Here is an 18279-nt window from a genome sequence, read left to right as displayed (position 1 = left end):
CTTCCCTCCAGACCTGAGGGAAGAATATAGAGTCAGCTACCATCCTCAGTAGCTTTCCATCTAAGTTGTCAATTCCAGGAGTTTTGTCATTATTGATCGATAACAATAATTTTTCCACCTCTCCCACACTAACTTTCAAAATTCAAACTTGCAATGCTTTTCTTTCATTATTTGTTTTTTTTATGCATGAATACATTTGCTCACTGTTCGTTGTTGGCATTTCTTGCCTAAGTTTGCCCACTTTGCCAATGAAATAATCATAAAAATAATTGCCAACATAAAATGGTTTTGTGATAAATAAGCCGATGAAAGAGTTGAATTTGTTTTTCTGCCCATAATTTCATTTAAAGTACTCAAGTGTTTTTTCCATCATTCTTTATATCATTGATCTTGGCTTCATAATACAGTTTCTTATTTTTTTGTTATTGAGTTTAGTCACATAATTTCTCTATTTGCAGTAAGTAAGCCAGTCAGATGTGCAGCCAGACGTATTACACCCTCCTTTTGCCCCATCTCTTTCAACCATACAGTTTTTCAATTCCTCATCAATCCCTGGAGCCTTAACAGTTCTCACAGTCAGTTTCTTAACAGGTGCATGTTTATCAATATTTGGAAGAAGCAATTTCATAAATTCATTAAGTGCAACATCTGGATGCTCCTCATTAATCACATCAGACCAACAAATATTTTTAACATCATCCACATAAGAGTCAGAGCAAAATATTTTGTATGATCTCTTATACACTATTTTAGGACCAGCTGTTGGAACTTTGGCTTTCCTGGATTTTGACGCTATATTGTGATCACCGCATCCAATGGGTATGGATACAGCTTTAGAGCAAAGTTCTACAGTATTAGTAGAAATGTGATCGATACATGTGGATGATCTTGTTCCTGTAGTGTTTGTAAACACCCTCGTATGTTGATTCATAACCTGAACCAGATTACAGGCACTGATTACAGTAAGAAGCTTCCTCTTGAGCGGACAGCTTTATGAAAACCAGTCAATATTCAGGTCCCCAAGAAAGTAGACCTCTCTGTTTACATCACATACACTATCAAGCATTTCACACATATTATTTAGATACTGACTGTTAGCACTTGGTGGCCTATAGCAACACCCCAAAATAAAAGGCTTTAGATGTGCCAAGTGAACCTGCAACCACAAAACTTCAATACACTTGATATAATATCTTTTCCAAGCATTACAGGGATATGGCTCTGAATATATACAGCAACACCTCCCCCATAAGCATTTCTGTATCTTCTATAGATGTTATATACTTGTATTGCTACTGCTGTATCATCAAATGAATTATCTAAGTGAGTCTCCGAAATGGCTAATATATGAATGTTATCTGATGTTAGCAGGTTATTGATTTCATTAACCTTATTTCTAAGGCTACATATATTAATATGGGCTATTTTCAGCCCTTTCCTGGGTATCTTATCAGAGATAGACATAATACTGAAAAGAGCAAACAAAGCAAGATAAAAAAAATATCCATTCAGCAGTCTATTAACCAATTGGGGTGTGTGTGTGATGCGGTGTGCAAAGCTCTTGTAGACTTACCCAGAAAGACGCACAGCTGTAAGTGCTGACAAAGGTGATTCTAACATGTATTGACTCGGGGTTGAATACTTATCTAATGAAGATATTTTAGTGATTTATTTTACATTCATTAAAACAAAAATAGTATTTTGTGTAGATCGTTGACAAAAAATGACAATTATATCCATTTTAATCCCACTTTGTAACACAACAAAATGGGGGTAGAGTCAAGGGTGTGTGATTACTTTCTGAAGGCACTATAAATTCGGACTGCTCTGCATAAGGACACATCGACCCCTGTTTGAACCCTGTTTTCCCTCTTGTAGGTTCCACAACGACTCTGTGTCGCTCACTGGATGGCTGGGCAGTGCTAAAGAACGCCTGAAGACATGGACAAGTCTGCCCGACGCCACACCTCAAAACGAGGAGCTCACCTGTACCCACCTCATCCAACTACTGGTAAAATGGTTAGGGAAAAAAACTTTAGATGACACGATTTGTAGCTCAATGTAGTAAATAATCGGAATTCATGTTACATGACTGACAGTGTCATCCAGACCCTACCGGAAATGTACATGTAAGAAAAATGTATTGATACACAGAATAACAACTTTTATTGTATAACACATTCAATTGTAACATGTTAAAAATGCAGTCCATCTGTCTTTTCTTTCACAAACACCTGAAAAGCTAGTTTGGAGTGAATTTTTGGTTCCTAAATACATTACAAATGTGTTGGAAACATCAAGTCAGTTCACATGCCATGGAAAATGTTAGAATTGCAAACTGAATGTGTGAATTTTGTTTGAAATTTCCGGTATGGGAGCTGTTCGATTTGACGTTTATTTCTTTGACAGGAGTTTTCAGTGGAGCTGGAAACCAAGTCCGCTGAAAAGGCCTCTGCGCTCAGGGCGGGCACATTGCTACTGCAGCTGAAGGAGGCTGATGCACCGGGGCTGCGCAGACAGCTAGAGCAGCTGGAGCAAACTTGGACCGAAGTCACGTCTGCACTTCCCATAGCCCAGGAGAGACTGCACCAGGTGGGGATATGATTGGTTGGTTGATTGGTTTGTTGATTGTTTGACTGGTTTGTTGATTGTTTGGTTGTGCTCTTGATGAGCAGCTGAGTAGAGGAATCAGGTGTCTTGTAGTAGAACCAGGCTGTAGTGTAGTAGAACCAGGTTGTAGTGTAGTAGAACCAGGTTGTAGTGTAGTAGAACCAGGCTATAGTGTAGTAGAACCAGGTTGTAGTGTAGTATAACCAGGTTGTAGTGTAGTAGAACCAGGTTGTAGTGTAGTAGAACCAGGCTGTAGTGTAGTAGAACCAGGTTGTAGTGTACTAGAACCAGGTTGTAGTTTAGTAGAACCAGGCTGTAGTGTAGTAGAACCAGGTTGTAGTGTAGTAGATCCAGGTTGTAGTGTACTAGAACCAGGTTGTAGTTTAGTAGAACCAGGCTATAGTGTAGTAGAACCAGGTTGTGGTGTAGTAGAACCAGGCTATAGTGTAGAAGAACCAGGTTGTAGTGTAGTAGAACCAGGTTGTAGTGTACTAGAACCAGGTTGTAGTTTAGTAGAACAAGGCTGTAGTAGAACCATGTTGTATTGTACTAGAACCAGGCTGTAGTATAAGCAGCTGAGTAGTAGAACCAGGTTGTAGTGTAGTAGAACCAGGATGTAGTGTAGTAGAACCAGGCTGTAGTGTAGTAGAACCAGGCTGTAGTGTAATAGAACCAGGCTGTAGTGTAGTAGAACCAGGCTGTAGTGTAGTAGAACCAGGCTGTAGTGTAGTAGAACCAGGCTGTAGTAGAAGCAGCTTAGTACTAGAACCAGGCTGTAGTATAAGCAGCTGAGTAGTAGAACCAGGTTGTAGTGTAGTAGAACCAGGATGTAGTGTAGTAGAACCAGGCTGTAGTGTAGTAGAACCAGGCTGTAGTGTAATAGAACCAGGCTGTAGTGTAGTAGAACCAGGCTGTAGTGTAATAGAACAGGCTGTAGTGTAGTAGAACCAGGCTGTAGTGTAGTAGAACCAGGCTGTAGTGTAGTAGAACCAGGCTGTAGTGTAGTAGAACCAGGCTGTAGTAGAAGCAGCTTAGTACTAGAACCAGGCTGTAATATAAGCAGCTGAGTAGTATAACCAGGTTGTAGTGTAGTAGAACCAGGCTGTAGTGTAGTAGAACCAGGCTATAGTGTAGTAGAACCAGGCTGTAGTGTAGTAGAACCAGGCTGTAGTGTAATAGAACAGGCTGTAGTGTAGTAGAACCAGGCTGTAGTGTAGTAGAACCAGGCTGTAGTGTAGTAGAAGCAGGCTGTAATGTAATAGAACCAGGCTGTAGTGTAGTAGAACCAGGCTGTAGTGTAATAGAACCAGGCTATAGTGCAGAAGAACCAGGCTGTAGTGTAATAGAATCAGGCTATAGTGTAATAGAACCAGGCTGTAGTGTAATAGAACCAGGCTGTAGTGTAGTAGAACCAGGCTGTAGTGTAATAGAACCAGGCTGTAGTGTAGTAGAACCAGGCTGTAGTGTAATAGAACCAGGCTATAGTGTAGTAGAACCAGGCTGTAGTGTAGTAGAACCAGGCTGTAGTGTAGTAGAACCAGGCTGTAGTGTAGTAGAACCAGGCTGTAGTGTAATAGAACCAGGCTATAGTGTAGTAGAACCAGGCTGTAGTGTAGTAGAACCAGGCTGTAGTGTAGTAGAATCAGGCTATAGTGCAGAAGAACCAGGCTGTAGTGTAATAGAACCAGGCTGTAGTGTAATAGAACCAGGCTGTAGTGTAATAGAACAAGGCTATAGTGCAGAAGAACCAGGCTATAGTGTAATAGAACCAGGCTGTAGTGTAATAGAACCAGGCTGTAGTGTAGTAGAACCAGGCTGTAGTGTAATAGAACCAGGCTGTAGTGTAGTAGAACCAGGCTGTAGTGTAATAGAACCAGGCTATAGTGTAGTAGAACCAGGCTGTAGTGTAGTAGAACCAGGCTGTAGTGTAGTAGAACCAGGCTGTAGTGTAATAGAACCAGGCTGTAGTGTAGTAGAACCAGGCTGTAGTGTAATAGAACCAGGCTATAGTGTAGTAGAACCAGGCTGTAGTGTAGTAGAACCAGGCTGTAGTGTAGTAGAATCAGGCTATAGTGTAATAGAACCAGGCTATAATGCAGAAGAACCAGGCTGTAGTGTAATAGAATCAGGCTATAGTGTAATAGAACCAGGCTGTAGTGTAATAGAACCAGGCTGTAGTGTAATAGAACCAGGCTGTAGTGTAGTAGAACCAGGCTGTAGTGTAGTTGAACCAGGCTGTAGTGTAGTAGAACCAGGCTGTAGTGTAGTTGAACCAGGCTGTAGTAGAAGCATTTGTAATGTAGTATAACCAGGCTGTAGTGTAGTAGAACCAGGCTGTAGTGTAGTAGAACCAGGCTGTAGTGTAGTAGAACGAGGCTGTAGTGTAGTAGAACCAGGCTATAGTGTAGTAGAACCAGGCTGTAGTGTAGTTGAACCAGGCTGTAGTAGAAGCATTTGTAATGTAGTAGAACCAGGCTGTAGTGTGGTAGAACCAGGCTGTCATTCAAAACATGTAACTCAGGACTCATTTTCTTGCTGGCCAATGCCTCTCTGTCATTGATACAGTGGGATTAACCTTCTTTATGTGGGCAATTAATCATTTCACTCCCTAGGCATTGGTGCAGCATGATCCGTGCGCACATGAACACAGGATTTCCAATCCAGATTGTGCTCTGAGAAAAAGCTGTCAATAACGGGAAACACATGCTCACCTGTAGTTCTCCCCGTTAGCTTCTTGCAGAACAGAATGTGCTCATTCATTTACGAAATGTCTCTGTATCGCACAAACGCAATAACCTGGGCTTCCTCACTGACATCAGTCGATTCGTCCAACTGCAGAGAAACATGACCCACCAAGCCGCGCTGCTTCTTAACACCCGCTCGCTTAACCTGGAAGCCAGCCGCACCAATGTGTCGGAGGAAACACTGTTCAACTGACGACCGAAATCAGCTTGCTGGCACCCGGCCCGCCACAAGTAGTCGCTAGAACACGATGAGCCAAGGAAAGGCCCCGGCCAAACCCTCCCTTAACCTGGACGACGCTGGGCCAATTGCACGTCACCCTATGGGACTCCCGGTCACGGACGGCTGTGACAGCCTGGGATCGAACCCCAGGCTCTAGTGACTCCTCAAACACTGCGATGCAGTGCCTTAGACTGCTGTCCCACTCGGGAGGCCCAAGATTGAAATAACTTAAACATATTTTGGGGGGTAGTATTTTTCCCCAAAATTTTTTTCTTCATTTTTTTTTTATATCTTCCCACGTACCCCATGGGGAATGCCGACGTACCCGTACCCCTGGTTGGGAAACAATGCTCTTCGTAACCAGCGCGGAAAGGAAAGAGCTGGAAAACCAAGCGTGATGGAAAAGAGAGGAGTGAAAAGGAAAGGAGAGCAAGCCTAGCTGGGCTATTGAGACACACCCATTATCTTTCAAATAATCTCCTAACACACACAGATGGGATGACCAAAGAGAAGAGGCGAAGACTAGTTTTTCATTTGGCCCCTCGTCTATCACCATTGAATCCGAGCAGGTTCTCAGAACTTTCAAAAAACGGCTGACCGTTGTGCCAAACTGAACAGTGAGGTGCATCCAAAATGGCACCCTATTCCCTATTTAGTGCACTACTTTTGAGCTGGTAGTGCACTATATAAGGAATATGGTGTCGTTTGGGATTGACCCTGTGAACTCTTTCATGTACAATATGACCTGTTGTGGGTTCATTGACTTGATGAAGATAGGGGAGAGGAGGAGATGAAAGAAGAAGCTTATCTTCAGACAACGGGGGTTGCACGTCATTGGCACTGGCTCCCACAGTACATGCATCCCCAGAGCATCAAAACCCATTACCTATACTCACACACACACACAGAACATGCACAGAGGCATACACAGTCACGCAGTCACACACACACACACACACACACACACACACACACACACAGACACGCACACACACGGGCATTGCCCCCTCTCCTCCCCCTTGCAGCTGTGGTCTCAGTGAAGGCCAGTTCACAGCGCCGCATACAACGACTCTCTTTCTTTCTTTTTAACTCTCCTTTTTTCCCCCTGTGTTTTGTCAAATGAAGGATATAAGTCAGCTACTGGGAAACTCCTCAATAAGAGCAGAAAGGGATAGTTCATGAATGTTTTACACTTATTTTGTCTGTGGTCGAATTCACAGCTTTAGGATATTCTAAAACGGCATAAAAAACATTGTATATTTACACTGGTATGCCTTTCTACTCTACATTATATTGTTGACTATACAGTGCATCCAGAAAGTATTCATACCCCTTGACTGATACCACATTTTGCTGTGTTACAGCCTGAATTCAAAATGGATCAAATAGATTTTTTCTCTCACTCATCTACATACCACATAATGACAAAGTGAAAATGAAATACAGAAATATCGAATTTACATAAGTATTCACACCCATGAGTCAATACATGTTAGAATCACCTTTGGCAGCAACTACAGTCTTTCTGGGTAATTCTCTAAGAACTTTGCACACGTGGATTGTACAATATTTGCACCAAATAATTCTTCAAGCTCTGTCAAGTTTGTTGTTGATCATTGCTAGACAGACATTTTTAAGTCTTTCCAAAGATGTTCAAGCTGATTTAAGTAAAAACTGTAACTAGGCCACTCAGGAACATTCAATGTCGTCTTCGTAAGCAACTCCAGTGTATATTTGGCCTTGTGTTTTAGGTTATTGTCCTGCTGAACGGTTAATTTGTCTCCCAGTGTCTGTTGGAAAGCAGACTGAACCAGGTTTTCCTCTAGGATTTTTCCTGTGCTTAGCTCTATTCCATTTATTATATATATATATTTTTTAACTCCCTAGTCCTTGCCAATGACATGCATGCCCATGACATGATGCAGCCACCACTATGCTTAATTTGTTGTGTTGGATTTCCCCCAAACATAATGCTTTGTATTCAGGACATAAAGTTAATTTCTTTGCCACATTTTTTGCAGTTTTACTTTAGTGCCTTATTGCAAACAGGATATCATAAAGTTCGCCGTCTGAGGAGGAGAAATCATCGGACCAATATGCAGCGGTGAAATTGCTCATCTTATTTATTAAAGAAAGGAAAAATGCTCATACAAACAAACTACGAAAAACAGTCCTGTAAGGTGCTCAGACTATACACGGAAACAACCACCCACCAACACAAGAGAAAACTAACCCACTTAAATATGGCCTCCAATTAGAGGCAACGACAACCAGCTGCCTCTAATTGGAGGTCGTTCCAAAACCCCAACATAGAAATAGGAAAACTACAAAAAACACATAGAAATAGAAAACATAGAACATCAACCAAAAACCCCGAAACACACTAAACACCCCCTGCCACGCCCTGACCAAACTACAATAACAAACAACCCCTTTTACTGGTCAGGACGTGACAGTACCCCCCCCCCAACGGTGCAGACCCCGGATGCACCGAAACACAAAACCCCCACAAAAATAACCCCAAACTAAAGGGAGGGACGGGAGGGTGGCTACCGCCACCAACGGCTCCCATGCTACACCCCCCCTCCCCAATCCTCCAACTACGGAGATGGCTCAGGCTCCGGCTTTAGTCCCCATCCTAACCTGCCCACCCCTCTTGAAGGCTCATGGCTGTAGACCACTGCTGAAGGCTCATGGCTGTAGACCACTGACGAAGGCTCTGGGCTAAGGCGCGTCGCTGGAGACCTCGGGCTGAGGCGCGTCGCTGGAGACCTCGGGCTGAGGCGCGTCGCTGGAGACCTCGGGCTGAGGCGCGTCGCTGGAGACCTCGGGCTGAGGCGCGTCGCTGGAGACCTCGGGCTGAGGCGCGTCGCTGGAGACCTCGGGCTGAGGCGCGTCGCTGGAGACTCAGGGCTGAAGCGCGTCTCTGGAGACTCAGGGCTGAGGCGCGTCTCTGGAGACTCAGGGCTGAGGCGCGTCTCTGGAGACTCAGGGCTGAGGCGCGTCTCTGGAGACTCAGGGCTGAGGCGCGTCTCTGGAGACTCAGGGCTGAGGCGTGTCTCTGCAGGCTCCGGACTGTGGGCCGTCTCTGCAGGCTCGGGACTGTGGGCCGTCTCGGCAGGCTCCGGACTGTGGGCCGTCTCTGCAGGCTCCGGACTGTGGGCCGTCTCTGGCGGCTCCAGACTGTGGGCCGTTGCCGAAAGCACTGGACGGGGCACTGTCGCCGGAAGCTCTGGACGGGGAACTGTCGCCGGAAGCTCTGGACGGGGAACTGTCGCCGGAAGCTCTAGATGGGGACTGCGCACTGAAGGCCTGATGCGTGAGGCTGGCTTTGGAGGCGCCAGACTATTGACACGCACCACAGGGCTAGTGCGAGGAGCAGGAACAGGACGTACTGGACTGGGCAGGCGCACTAAAGCCCTGATGCGTGGGGCTGGCTTTGGAGGCGCCAGACTAGTGACACGCACCACAGGGCTAGTACGAGGAGCAGGAACTGGATACACTGGGCCATGAATACGCACTGGAGGTCTGGAGCGCACAGCCTGCACAACCCATCCTGGCTGGATTGTCACTGTAGTCCTGCACGGGCGGAGTGCTGGCACAGGGCGAACTGGGCTGTGCTGAGGCATGATGGTTGCCGTGCGTAGAGCAGGCGCAGGGTAGCCTGGGCCTAGGAGACGCACTGGTGGCCAGATGTGTTGTGCCGGCGTACTTCTCCCTGGCTGGATGCCCACTCTAGCACGGCACTTACGGGGGGCTGGTATCACCCGTACCGGACTGTGCGTGCGGATGGGCGAGACCGTGCGCACTTCCGCATAGCACGGTGCTCTCACCGCCAAACGCTCCCCATAATAAGCACGAGGAGTTGGTTCAGGCCTAACTCCCCGTGTGCCCCCCCAAAACGTTTTTTGGGGCTGCCTCCTCACCTCCTGAAATGGAGGATATAATGCCTTGTACCTCCGACGCTCAGCCTTTGCTGCCTCCAGCTCCTCCTTTGGGCGCCGGTACTCCCCAACCTGGTGCCATGGTCTTTTTCCATCCATTATTTCTTCCCATGTCCACGACTCTAAATAGCTCCTTTGTTGCTCCTTCCTCCGCTGCTTGGTCCTCTTATGATCGGTGGTTCTGTCATAAAGTTCATCGTCTGAGGAGGAGAAATCATCGGACCAATATGCAGCGGTGAAATTGCTCATCTTATTTATTAAAGAAAGGAAAAATACTCATACAAACAAACTACGAAAAACAGTCCTGTAAGGTGCTCAGACTATACACGGAAACAACCACCCACCAACACAAGAGAAAACTAACCCACTTAAATATGGCCTCCAATTAGAGGCAACGACAACCAGCTTCCTCTAATTGGAGGTCGTTCCAAAACCCCAACATAGAAATAGAAAAACTAGAAAAACCACATAGAGATAGAAAACATAGAACATCAACCAAAAACCTCGAAACACACTAAACAAACACCCCTTGCCACGCCCTGACCAAACTACAATAACAAACAACCCCTTTTACTGGTCAGGACGTGACACAGGATGCATGTTTTGGAATATTTTTTATTCTGTACAGTTTTCCTTTTTTCACTGTTGTTTATATTAGTATTGTGGAGTAACTACAATGTTGTTGATCCATCCTCAGTTTTATCCTATCACAGCCATTCACCTCTGCAACTGTTTTAAAGTCACCATTGGCCTTATGGTGAAATCCCTGAGAGGGTTCATTCCTCTCCGACAACTGAGTTAGGAAGGACGCCTGTATCTTTGTAGTGACTGGGTATATTAATACCCAAAGTGTAGTTGATAACTTCACCATGCTCAAAGGGATATTCAAACCTTCCTGGTCTTTGTGGTTGAATCTGTGTTTGAAATTCACTGTTCGACCTAGGGACCTTACAGATAATTGTATGTGTGGGGTACAGAGATGAGGTAGTCATTCAAAAATCATGTTAAACACTATTATTGCACACAGAGTGAGTCCATGCAACTTATTATATGACTTGTAAGTACATTTTTACTCCTGAACTTATTTAGGCTTGCCATAACAAAGGGGCTGAATACTTATTGACTCAAGACATTTCAGCTTTTCATTGTTAATTCATTTGTAAATATTCCACTTTGACAGTATTTTGTCTTGTGTGTAGGCCAGTGACACAACATCTCAATTTAATCCAGGCTGTAACACAACAAAATGTGGAAAAAGTAAAGGGGTGTGAAAACATTCTGAAGATACTGTATTGTATATATAGTATATGCCATTTATATACACACTATATACACACTATAGAGTTCCTTCATCACTTTATATCCACTTTTGAATGCTGTTGTTTTGATGTCCCTTTCCTGTCCTTCTGTGTTCCTCAGCTCCTGCTGGAGAAGTGGCCACCATGCCAGGTATTGTCAGGCCTGGAGGCGTGGGTGAAGGACACAGAAGCCAGGCTGGAGGAGCAGGGACAGGCCACCATCAAGGCCTGCCATGACACAGATCAGCTCAGACACATAATCCAATACTACCAGGTACATTAACACACGCCCACGAACACACACACACACACACACACACACACACACGCACACACACACACACACACACACAGACACAGAAATGTATTGAGAAATACAGGACTAGTTACACATTATTATACATTTTTTTACATGATTGTCGTTGCACAATAGAATAATATGGATAAATAAATGCCGTTATTTACAAAGTTATCATAGTAAACATGCCTACCATAGTACATACCACAGTATACTAAGGTAAACTATAGTACGTACTATAGTACACTATGGTAAAATGTGTTATGGGACAGTCTATTGCAATGTAGTACACAATTCTATAGTAAGTGCAATTACTGTTTTTCTCAATCGCATACAAGCATTTTTTAGGGAACAATGTTGTCGAACAATGTTGCCGATTTTCAGAGAGTCCACAAGACAGAACTCTGTGGCCTTTTGAAAAACAGTAAATGTTTTTTCAATATGTGGTTCCCTTCTCAAAACATAAATACATTTATCGAAACTATTATACCATCAAAATTGCAAATAGATTAATCAAAGAACACGACTGACTGTAAAAAGAAACCATACTTATCTCTTGAGTCTAAGCAGACCAAACATAAAGTTAGTCTGTGTTTAAAAAATCCCAATAGATCGATATATTTTCTTTGCAGTCACAAAATCAGGGTTCCCCACTTGGAGGCCTGCTTGGGATTTTATTTGCCCCCCCAAGTTTTCTGAGCAAAAAAAATCATAAATCATATTTGTTTATTTATTTTTTTTAAATGGGGGGGGGACATAAAAGACTATAAACACACATGCAAACCAGCTCCAAGTGATTTTAATTTGGGAAATTGTTTTAATCAAATATAATACTTCTTGCTGTCAATTTGCAGTCTACAAATAATTTGTAATTATGTTCCGGTCCACTGACCATCCGCTCAATAAAAAATTGTCCCTCGTCTGAATGTAGTTGAAAATCCCTGCACTAAATTATGACTATCAAAATTGGAAGTACAACTATCAAAAGGTGCAGAATTATGGCTATTTACTCTTCTTGCGTATTTCACCAAACAATTTCATACACATCAAATCAAATATTAGGATTCATTAATCGGTATCATCACAATCCAATTCCATGTATTCAATACAAAGGTTGGTTTGCTCATAGTTTTGTAGACTTTCCATTGTTGCACAGAAACCCAATACACAATAGAAATAAGGAAAGGTGAATACAATGGAGGAACACACATAGGCAAAGCTCTGTAATGGAAGGTCACAATGTTGGAGATGATGACTTAAGAGTTGGTGATTGTATGAATTAGAAACAGTGAACACAATTGCACACATTTATTTTATATTGAAAATAATGTGTTATATTCTGTGAAAAAAAAACACTTAACAGTGTATTTTGTTTTCAATGATGACATTTGTTTTTAATGTTTTGCTAAAGGTGGTCGAAGATATGCAAGTCAGGTACTAAGATAAAGAAAATTATCATAAGTTTTGTGAATGTACAGTATTTGAGCATTTGATCATTGCTGTTTCAACACAGATCCAACAATTGCTTGTTTGCGATTGAGAAAAGGTACTAAAGTGTGTAGTGTATTACAAAATTCTATGGTAAATGCTACACATTTGAGGGATACTGCAGAGCGTATTATAGTATTCTACAGTATACTACAGTTCACTACAGACTGTATAAATCTATAGTAAGTACTATAGCATTCTATAGTAAACTGTAGTATTTTTTATGTGGGGTAGTAGAGTAGTAGAGATTCCTGTGTGTTAATGCCAGTGTGTGTTGTGTCATTTCATTCCTCAGGGTTGCCAGGCAGGCAATGCCAGCGGGCAACTCACCCTGGATTTCCTGTGCCAGTCCGGACCGCAGTCAGTGGCAGCGTCGGCTAACTCTGGCAGCTGCTCTGAGGAGCGCACACTCTTTGCCGAGCGAATGGGTGCCCTCAACTTAAGCTGGCTCCTCCTAGAAGGGAAGCTGGGCAGTCAAGTGAGTATTACAGCGAGCCAAATAAAGCCAGGCTCAATATTGTGACAGCCTATCAAATTAAGGCTTTTGACCATCTACACAAGATAAAAAAACAAGGAATCAGTACGTTACTAAATCAAGGTGGAAAGCTGCCAACTGCAAATTCCAAGAACAAAAATATACAGTGCCTACGGAAAGTATTCAGACCCCTTGACTTTTTCCACATTTTGTTACGTTACAGCCTTATTCTGAAATTGAGTAAATCGTTTTTTTTCCTCATCAATCGACACACAATACCCCATAATGACAAAGCCAAAACAGGTTTTTTAAATAATTTATTACAAATAAAAAAAACTGAAATATCATATTTACATAAGTATTCAGACCCTTTACTCAGTACTTTGTTGAAGCACCTTTGGCAGCGATTACAGCATTGAGTCTTCTTGGGTATGACGCCACAAGCTTGCCACACCTGTATTTGGGGAGTTTCTCCCATTCTTCTCTGCAGATCCTCGCAAGCTCTGTCAGGTTGGATGGGGATCATTGCTGCACAGCTATTTTCAGGTCTCTCCAGAGATGTTTATTGGGTTCAAGTCCAGGCTCTGGTTGGGCCCCTCAAGGACATTCAGAGACTTGTCCCGAAACCACTCCTGCATTGTCTTGGCTTAGGGTCGTTATCTTGTTGGAAGGTGAACCTTCGCCACAGTCTGAGGTCCTGAGCCCTCTGGAGCAGGTTTTCATCAAGGATCTCTCCATACTTCTGCTCCGTTCATCTTTGCCTCGATCCTGACTAGTCTCCCAGTCCCTGCCGCTGAAAAACCCACAGCATGATGATGCCAACACATTGCTTCACTGTAGGGATGGTGCCAGGTTTCCTCCAGACGTGATGCTTGGCATTCAGGCAAAAAACTCTAAGTCGCCTGTCATGTGCCTTTTACTGAAGAGTGGCTTCCGTCTGGCCACTATACCATAAAGGCCTGATTGGTGCAGTGCTGCAGGGATGGTTGTCCTTCTGGAAGGTTCTCCCATCTCCACAGAGGAACTCTAGAGCTCTACCAGAGTGACCATCGAGTTGTTGGTCACCTGACCAAGGCCCTTCTCCCCCGATTGTTCAGTTTGGCCAGGTGGCCAGCTCTAGGAAGAGTCTTTGTGTTTTCAAACTTCTTCCATTTAAGAATGATGGAGGCCACTGTGTTTTTGGAGACCGTCAATCCTGCAGAAATGTTTTCGTACCATTCCCTAGATCTGTGCCTCGACACAATCATGTCTTGGAGCTCTACGGACAATACCTTTGACCTCATGGCTTGGTTTTTGCTCTGACATGCACTGTCAGCTGTGGGACCTTATTTAGACAGGCACTGTATAGACAGGTGTGTGCCTTTCCAAATCATGTCCATCAATTGAATTTACCACAGGTGGACTTTAATCAAGTTGTAGATACATATCTAGGATGATCAATGGAAACAGGATGCACCTGAGCACAACTTCGAGTCTCATAGCAAGGTCTGAATATTTATGTAAATAAGGTATTTCTGTTTAAAAAAATAGATACATTTGCAAACATTTCTGACAACCTGTCTTCTCTTTGTCATTATGGGCCATTTTAGAATAAGGCTTTAACTTAACAAAATGTGGAAAAAATCAAGGGGTCTGAATACTTTCCGAAGGCACTGTATATTAAAAAAATGTTGACCAGGAGTTTCCCAAAATCAAAACGTAGCACTTTATCAAAATGTGTCAATTGAAGCAGTTTGCTTTTCTTAGAGTGGCATGTGTCTGGGTCGTCGAGAGAAACAAAGGTCCAGCGTTGGCCACGTAACTCAACCCCTGACAGGGCTGGGATCAATTCCATTTCAATTCAGTCGATTCAGGAAGTGAACTGACATTTCCAATTAAAATTTTCCATCATGAATTTACCGAATTGAAATGGAATTGTCCCCAACCCTCGTGTCTGTATCATACCTATGATTTGCAGGTGCGCCAGGCTGAGGAGCTGTTCCGCATCTGCGCAGAAAGAGAGAAGCGACTGCGACGGGTGCTCAACTGGGCTGCGGGGCAGAGAGAGAGGCTGAGGGAGTGGCAGAGACCTGTCAGTCAGACGCAGGTGGACAAGGCCCTGCAGGAGTGGGAGGTATGGAGAGTTTTAACAAGCCAGAACAAGGGACATGGTTACTACACTGCATGCACTGTATGTAGATGGGGACTTCATTGCGTGAATAGTGTGTGTTTGTGGGTGTGTGTGCGTGTTTGCGTGCGCACGGGGGTGTGTGCGCATGCCTGAGTGTGTGCGTTTCTTTATAGAACAGTTGACAAAAGGTGACTTCCTCTATCTGTTCAGGCCGTGGAGGAGAAACTGAAAGACATGTGTGTGGAGGTCGAGGATCTGGTCCGCGACACCTGGTCTGCAGACACAGTCACCCAGGTCTGCACAGACTTCAACCAACAGGTGACTAACACACACATCGACACAAGCCACAAGTTTACTAGTTAACTATGTTTTTTTGTTAGTTAAAAATATGGTTTTGTTTGTTAACTATGGTTTCATTTGTTCAACTGAGACTCAGCGATATGACGTTGCCACTAGCAGCACTGCAGATACAGTGCCTACCATTACTATTCAGTGCCCTTTGATTTTTTCACATTTTGTTGGTTTACAAAGTGGGGTTGAAATGGATTTCATTTGAGATCAGAACATTCTATAAATGTCAGTAGTATTGCACTCTGTAAACAGGATTTTTGAATGACTGCCCCATCTCTTTATCCCCCGCACCCAATTATCTGTATGGTTTATCTGTATGGTCCTTCAGACGAATAGTATATTTCAAGTACAGATTCAACTACAAAGACCAGGGAGCATTTCCAATGCCTCGCAAAGAAGGGCACTGATTGGTAGATAGAAACGCAGAATATCCCTTTGGTGAAGTTATTATTTAGGCTTTGAATGGTGTATCAATACACTCTGTCACTACAAATATACATGCGTCCTTCCTAGCTGAGTTTCCGGAGAGGAAGTAACTGCTCAGGGATTTCACAATGGGGCCAATGGTGATTTTAAAACTGTTACCGAGTTTAATGGCTGTGATAGGAGAAAATTGAGGATGGATCAACAACATAGTAGTTACTCCACAACACTAATCCAAATGACAGAGTGAAAAGGAGGAAGCCTGTACATAATAAAAAATATTCCAAACATGCATCCTGTTTGCAACAAGGCATTAAAGTAATACTGCAAAAAATGTGGCAAAGGAATACACTTTTTGTCCTGAATACAAAGCCATGTTTGGGGCAAATCCAACACAATACATCATTGAGTACCACTCTCCATATTTTCAAGCATGGTGGTGGCTGCATCATGGATATGCTTGTCATCGACAAGGACTGGGGAGTTTTTCAGGATAAAAGAAATGGAATAGAGCTAAGTACACACAAAATCCTAGAGGAAAACCTGGTTCAGTCTGCTTTTCACCAGAGACTAATTCACCTTTCAGCAAGACAATAACCTTAAACATAAGACCAAATCTACACTGGAGTTGCTTACCAAGAAAACAGTAAATGTCCCTGAGTAGCCAAGTTACAGTTTTGACTTAAACCGTCTTAAATCTATGGCGAGACTTGAAAATGGCTGTCCGGCAATGATCAACAACTAAATTGACAGAGCTTGAAGAATTTTGAATATTGCACATTCCAGCTGCGCAAAGCTCTTAGAGACTTACCCAACAAGACTCACAGCTGTAATTGCTGCCAAAAGTGTTTCTAACATGTATTGACTCAAAGTGGGGGTGAATACTTATCTGATCAAGTTATTTTAGTTTCATTTTTCATGATAAAAAAAGAAATCAACTTTTTCTCCATTTGAATCCCCACTTTGTAACACAATAAAATGTGAAGAAATCCAAGAGGGGTGAGTACTAATGATAGGTCCTGTATTCAGCATGATGCAAGTCTTTGCTCTCACAATGTCACACAGACTATCTCTGCATGTGCACCGGTGCTCTTCACGCTGCTGCAAAGTGATAGCTATGGGGTCAAAACAGAGGAGAAGTTTAGCCTCATACTTCAATGCTCTTAGTTGTTGTGGAAATCGACTCAATATTGCTGTTTACTTCATGCATGATTCTATCTTTACTCATGGTTTTATTTGTTATGTGTGCCCATATAAAAAAAACACGGAAACCCACAAAAAATGTAAATTGTATTTTTATGCTGGGTTGAAAGAGAAGCCTGCAAACAGTTGAGTCCTCCAGTACCCCATTGCTGCCGCATTTCCACTGCTCTGGCATGTTATGTGTCATACAATATGATATATAAGGGTTTTACACACTACTGAGCTAAACTGAGTGGAGCTAAACCAAGCTGTACTGAGCAGGCCTTGCTACACATCCACCATCGTTTCTGGAACCATTCAAAAAAGTAATTGTGAAAAGTAAATATCCAAGCCAACACAGCTTGTTTCGTCAGCATGAACGTGTGAAAAGGGCATTATCAGTATTTTCTCCCAACCCTACAGGTTGGGAGCCTGAGGCCTGATCTCCAGCGGGTGCTGGTTCAGTGGGGCCAGTTTGAGAAGGAGCTGGGTGATGTTTCATTCTACACCACTAAGCTGCGCTGTGGTCTGGAACACAGCAGTGGTCCCTTCCTCTCCTCCCACCAGGTCAAAAGGCATGTGGAGCAGCTACAGGTGAGTGTGATGGAGTTGTCAACCATATAAGAAGAGACACATCAAGGGGCGGTTCCCATAGAAATGCCTGAGCACGCTATCTTAGCATGTCATGACCGCCAAGCTAGCTATGTGACCCACATTTAGTGCACACAGTGCAGTACAGCACTCCTTTGAAATGAAGTCATTTTTGACAAATATGGAAATGTGTCATTCTGTCACTTTCCCGGCTATTTGTTGAAGACATATTCAGCTACTTAAGAAACTGTCTCAAAGCTAGCTAATGTATTGTGATTCAGAGAAAACCTACCAGCAAGGGACAAGTTTGTCATTGGCAACCAGCTAGTTAAAATCCTGCTCTAGTCTGCTAAACAGCCTATACAAGAAGTGCTCGTCAGTTCCAACTCTCTGTTTTGAAACCTCTCTGTCTCAAACATTAACCACTGATACAGGGTCCGATATTTTACCATCCACTGTAATGGTAGATGAATATGAATTAAAAGATGATTGAAAGAGATACCACAACTCTAACCTCGAGCTACTGTAGACAACCCGAAATTGTG

At 43.3% G+C, this 18279-nt stretch overlaps 1 protein-coding gene across 2 annotated transcripts in view; it reads left to right on the top strand.

Annotated features, from left to right (window-relative positions):
* Positions 1-18279, top strand: part of syne2a (spectrin repeat containing, nuclear envelope 2a) — a 258178-nt gene that overhangs the window by 163837 nt on the left and 76062 nt on the right. For both annotated transcript variants that reach the window (XM_029733409.1, XM_029733408.1), the window contains 7 exons: positions 1879-2011; positions 2410-2592; positions 10938-11090; positions 12898-13080; positions 15035-15190; positions 15398-15505; positions 17567-17737. In XM_029733409.1, coding sequence (XP_029589269.1) covers positions 1879-2011; positions 2410-2592; positions 10938-11090; positions 12898-13080; positions 15035-15190; positions 15398-15505; positions 17567-17737 — 1087 coding nt within the window. The remainder of the gene's footprint in view (positions 1-1878; positions 2012-2409; positions 2593-10937; positions 11091-12897; positions 13081-15034; positions 15191-15397; positions 15506-17566; positions 17738-18279) is intronic.

The sequence above is a fragment of the Salmo trutta genome, chromosome 35, assembly GCF_901001165.1.
Source record: "Salmo trutta chromosome 35, fSalTru1.1, whole genome shotgun sequence".
In the NCBI taxonomy this organism is placed as follows: domain Eukaryota; kingdom Metazoa; phylum Chordata; class Actinopteri; order Salmoniformes; family Salmonidae; genus Salmo; species Salmo trutta.
This window is presented reverse-complemented; position numbering and strand designations above follow the sequence as displayed.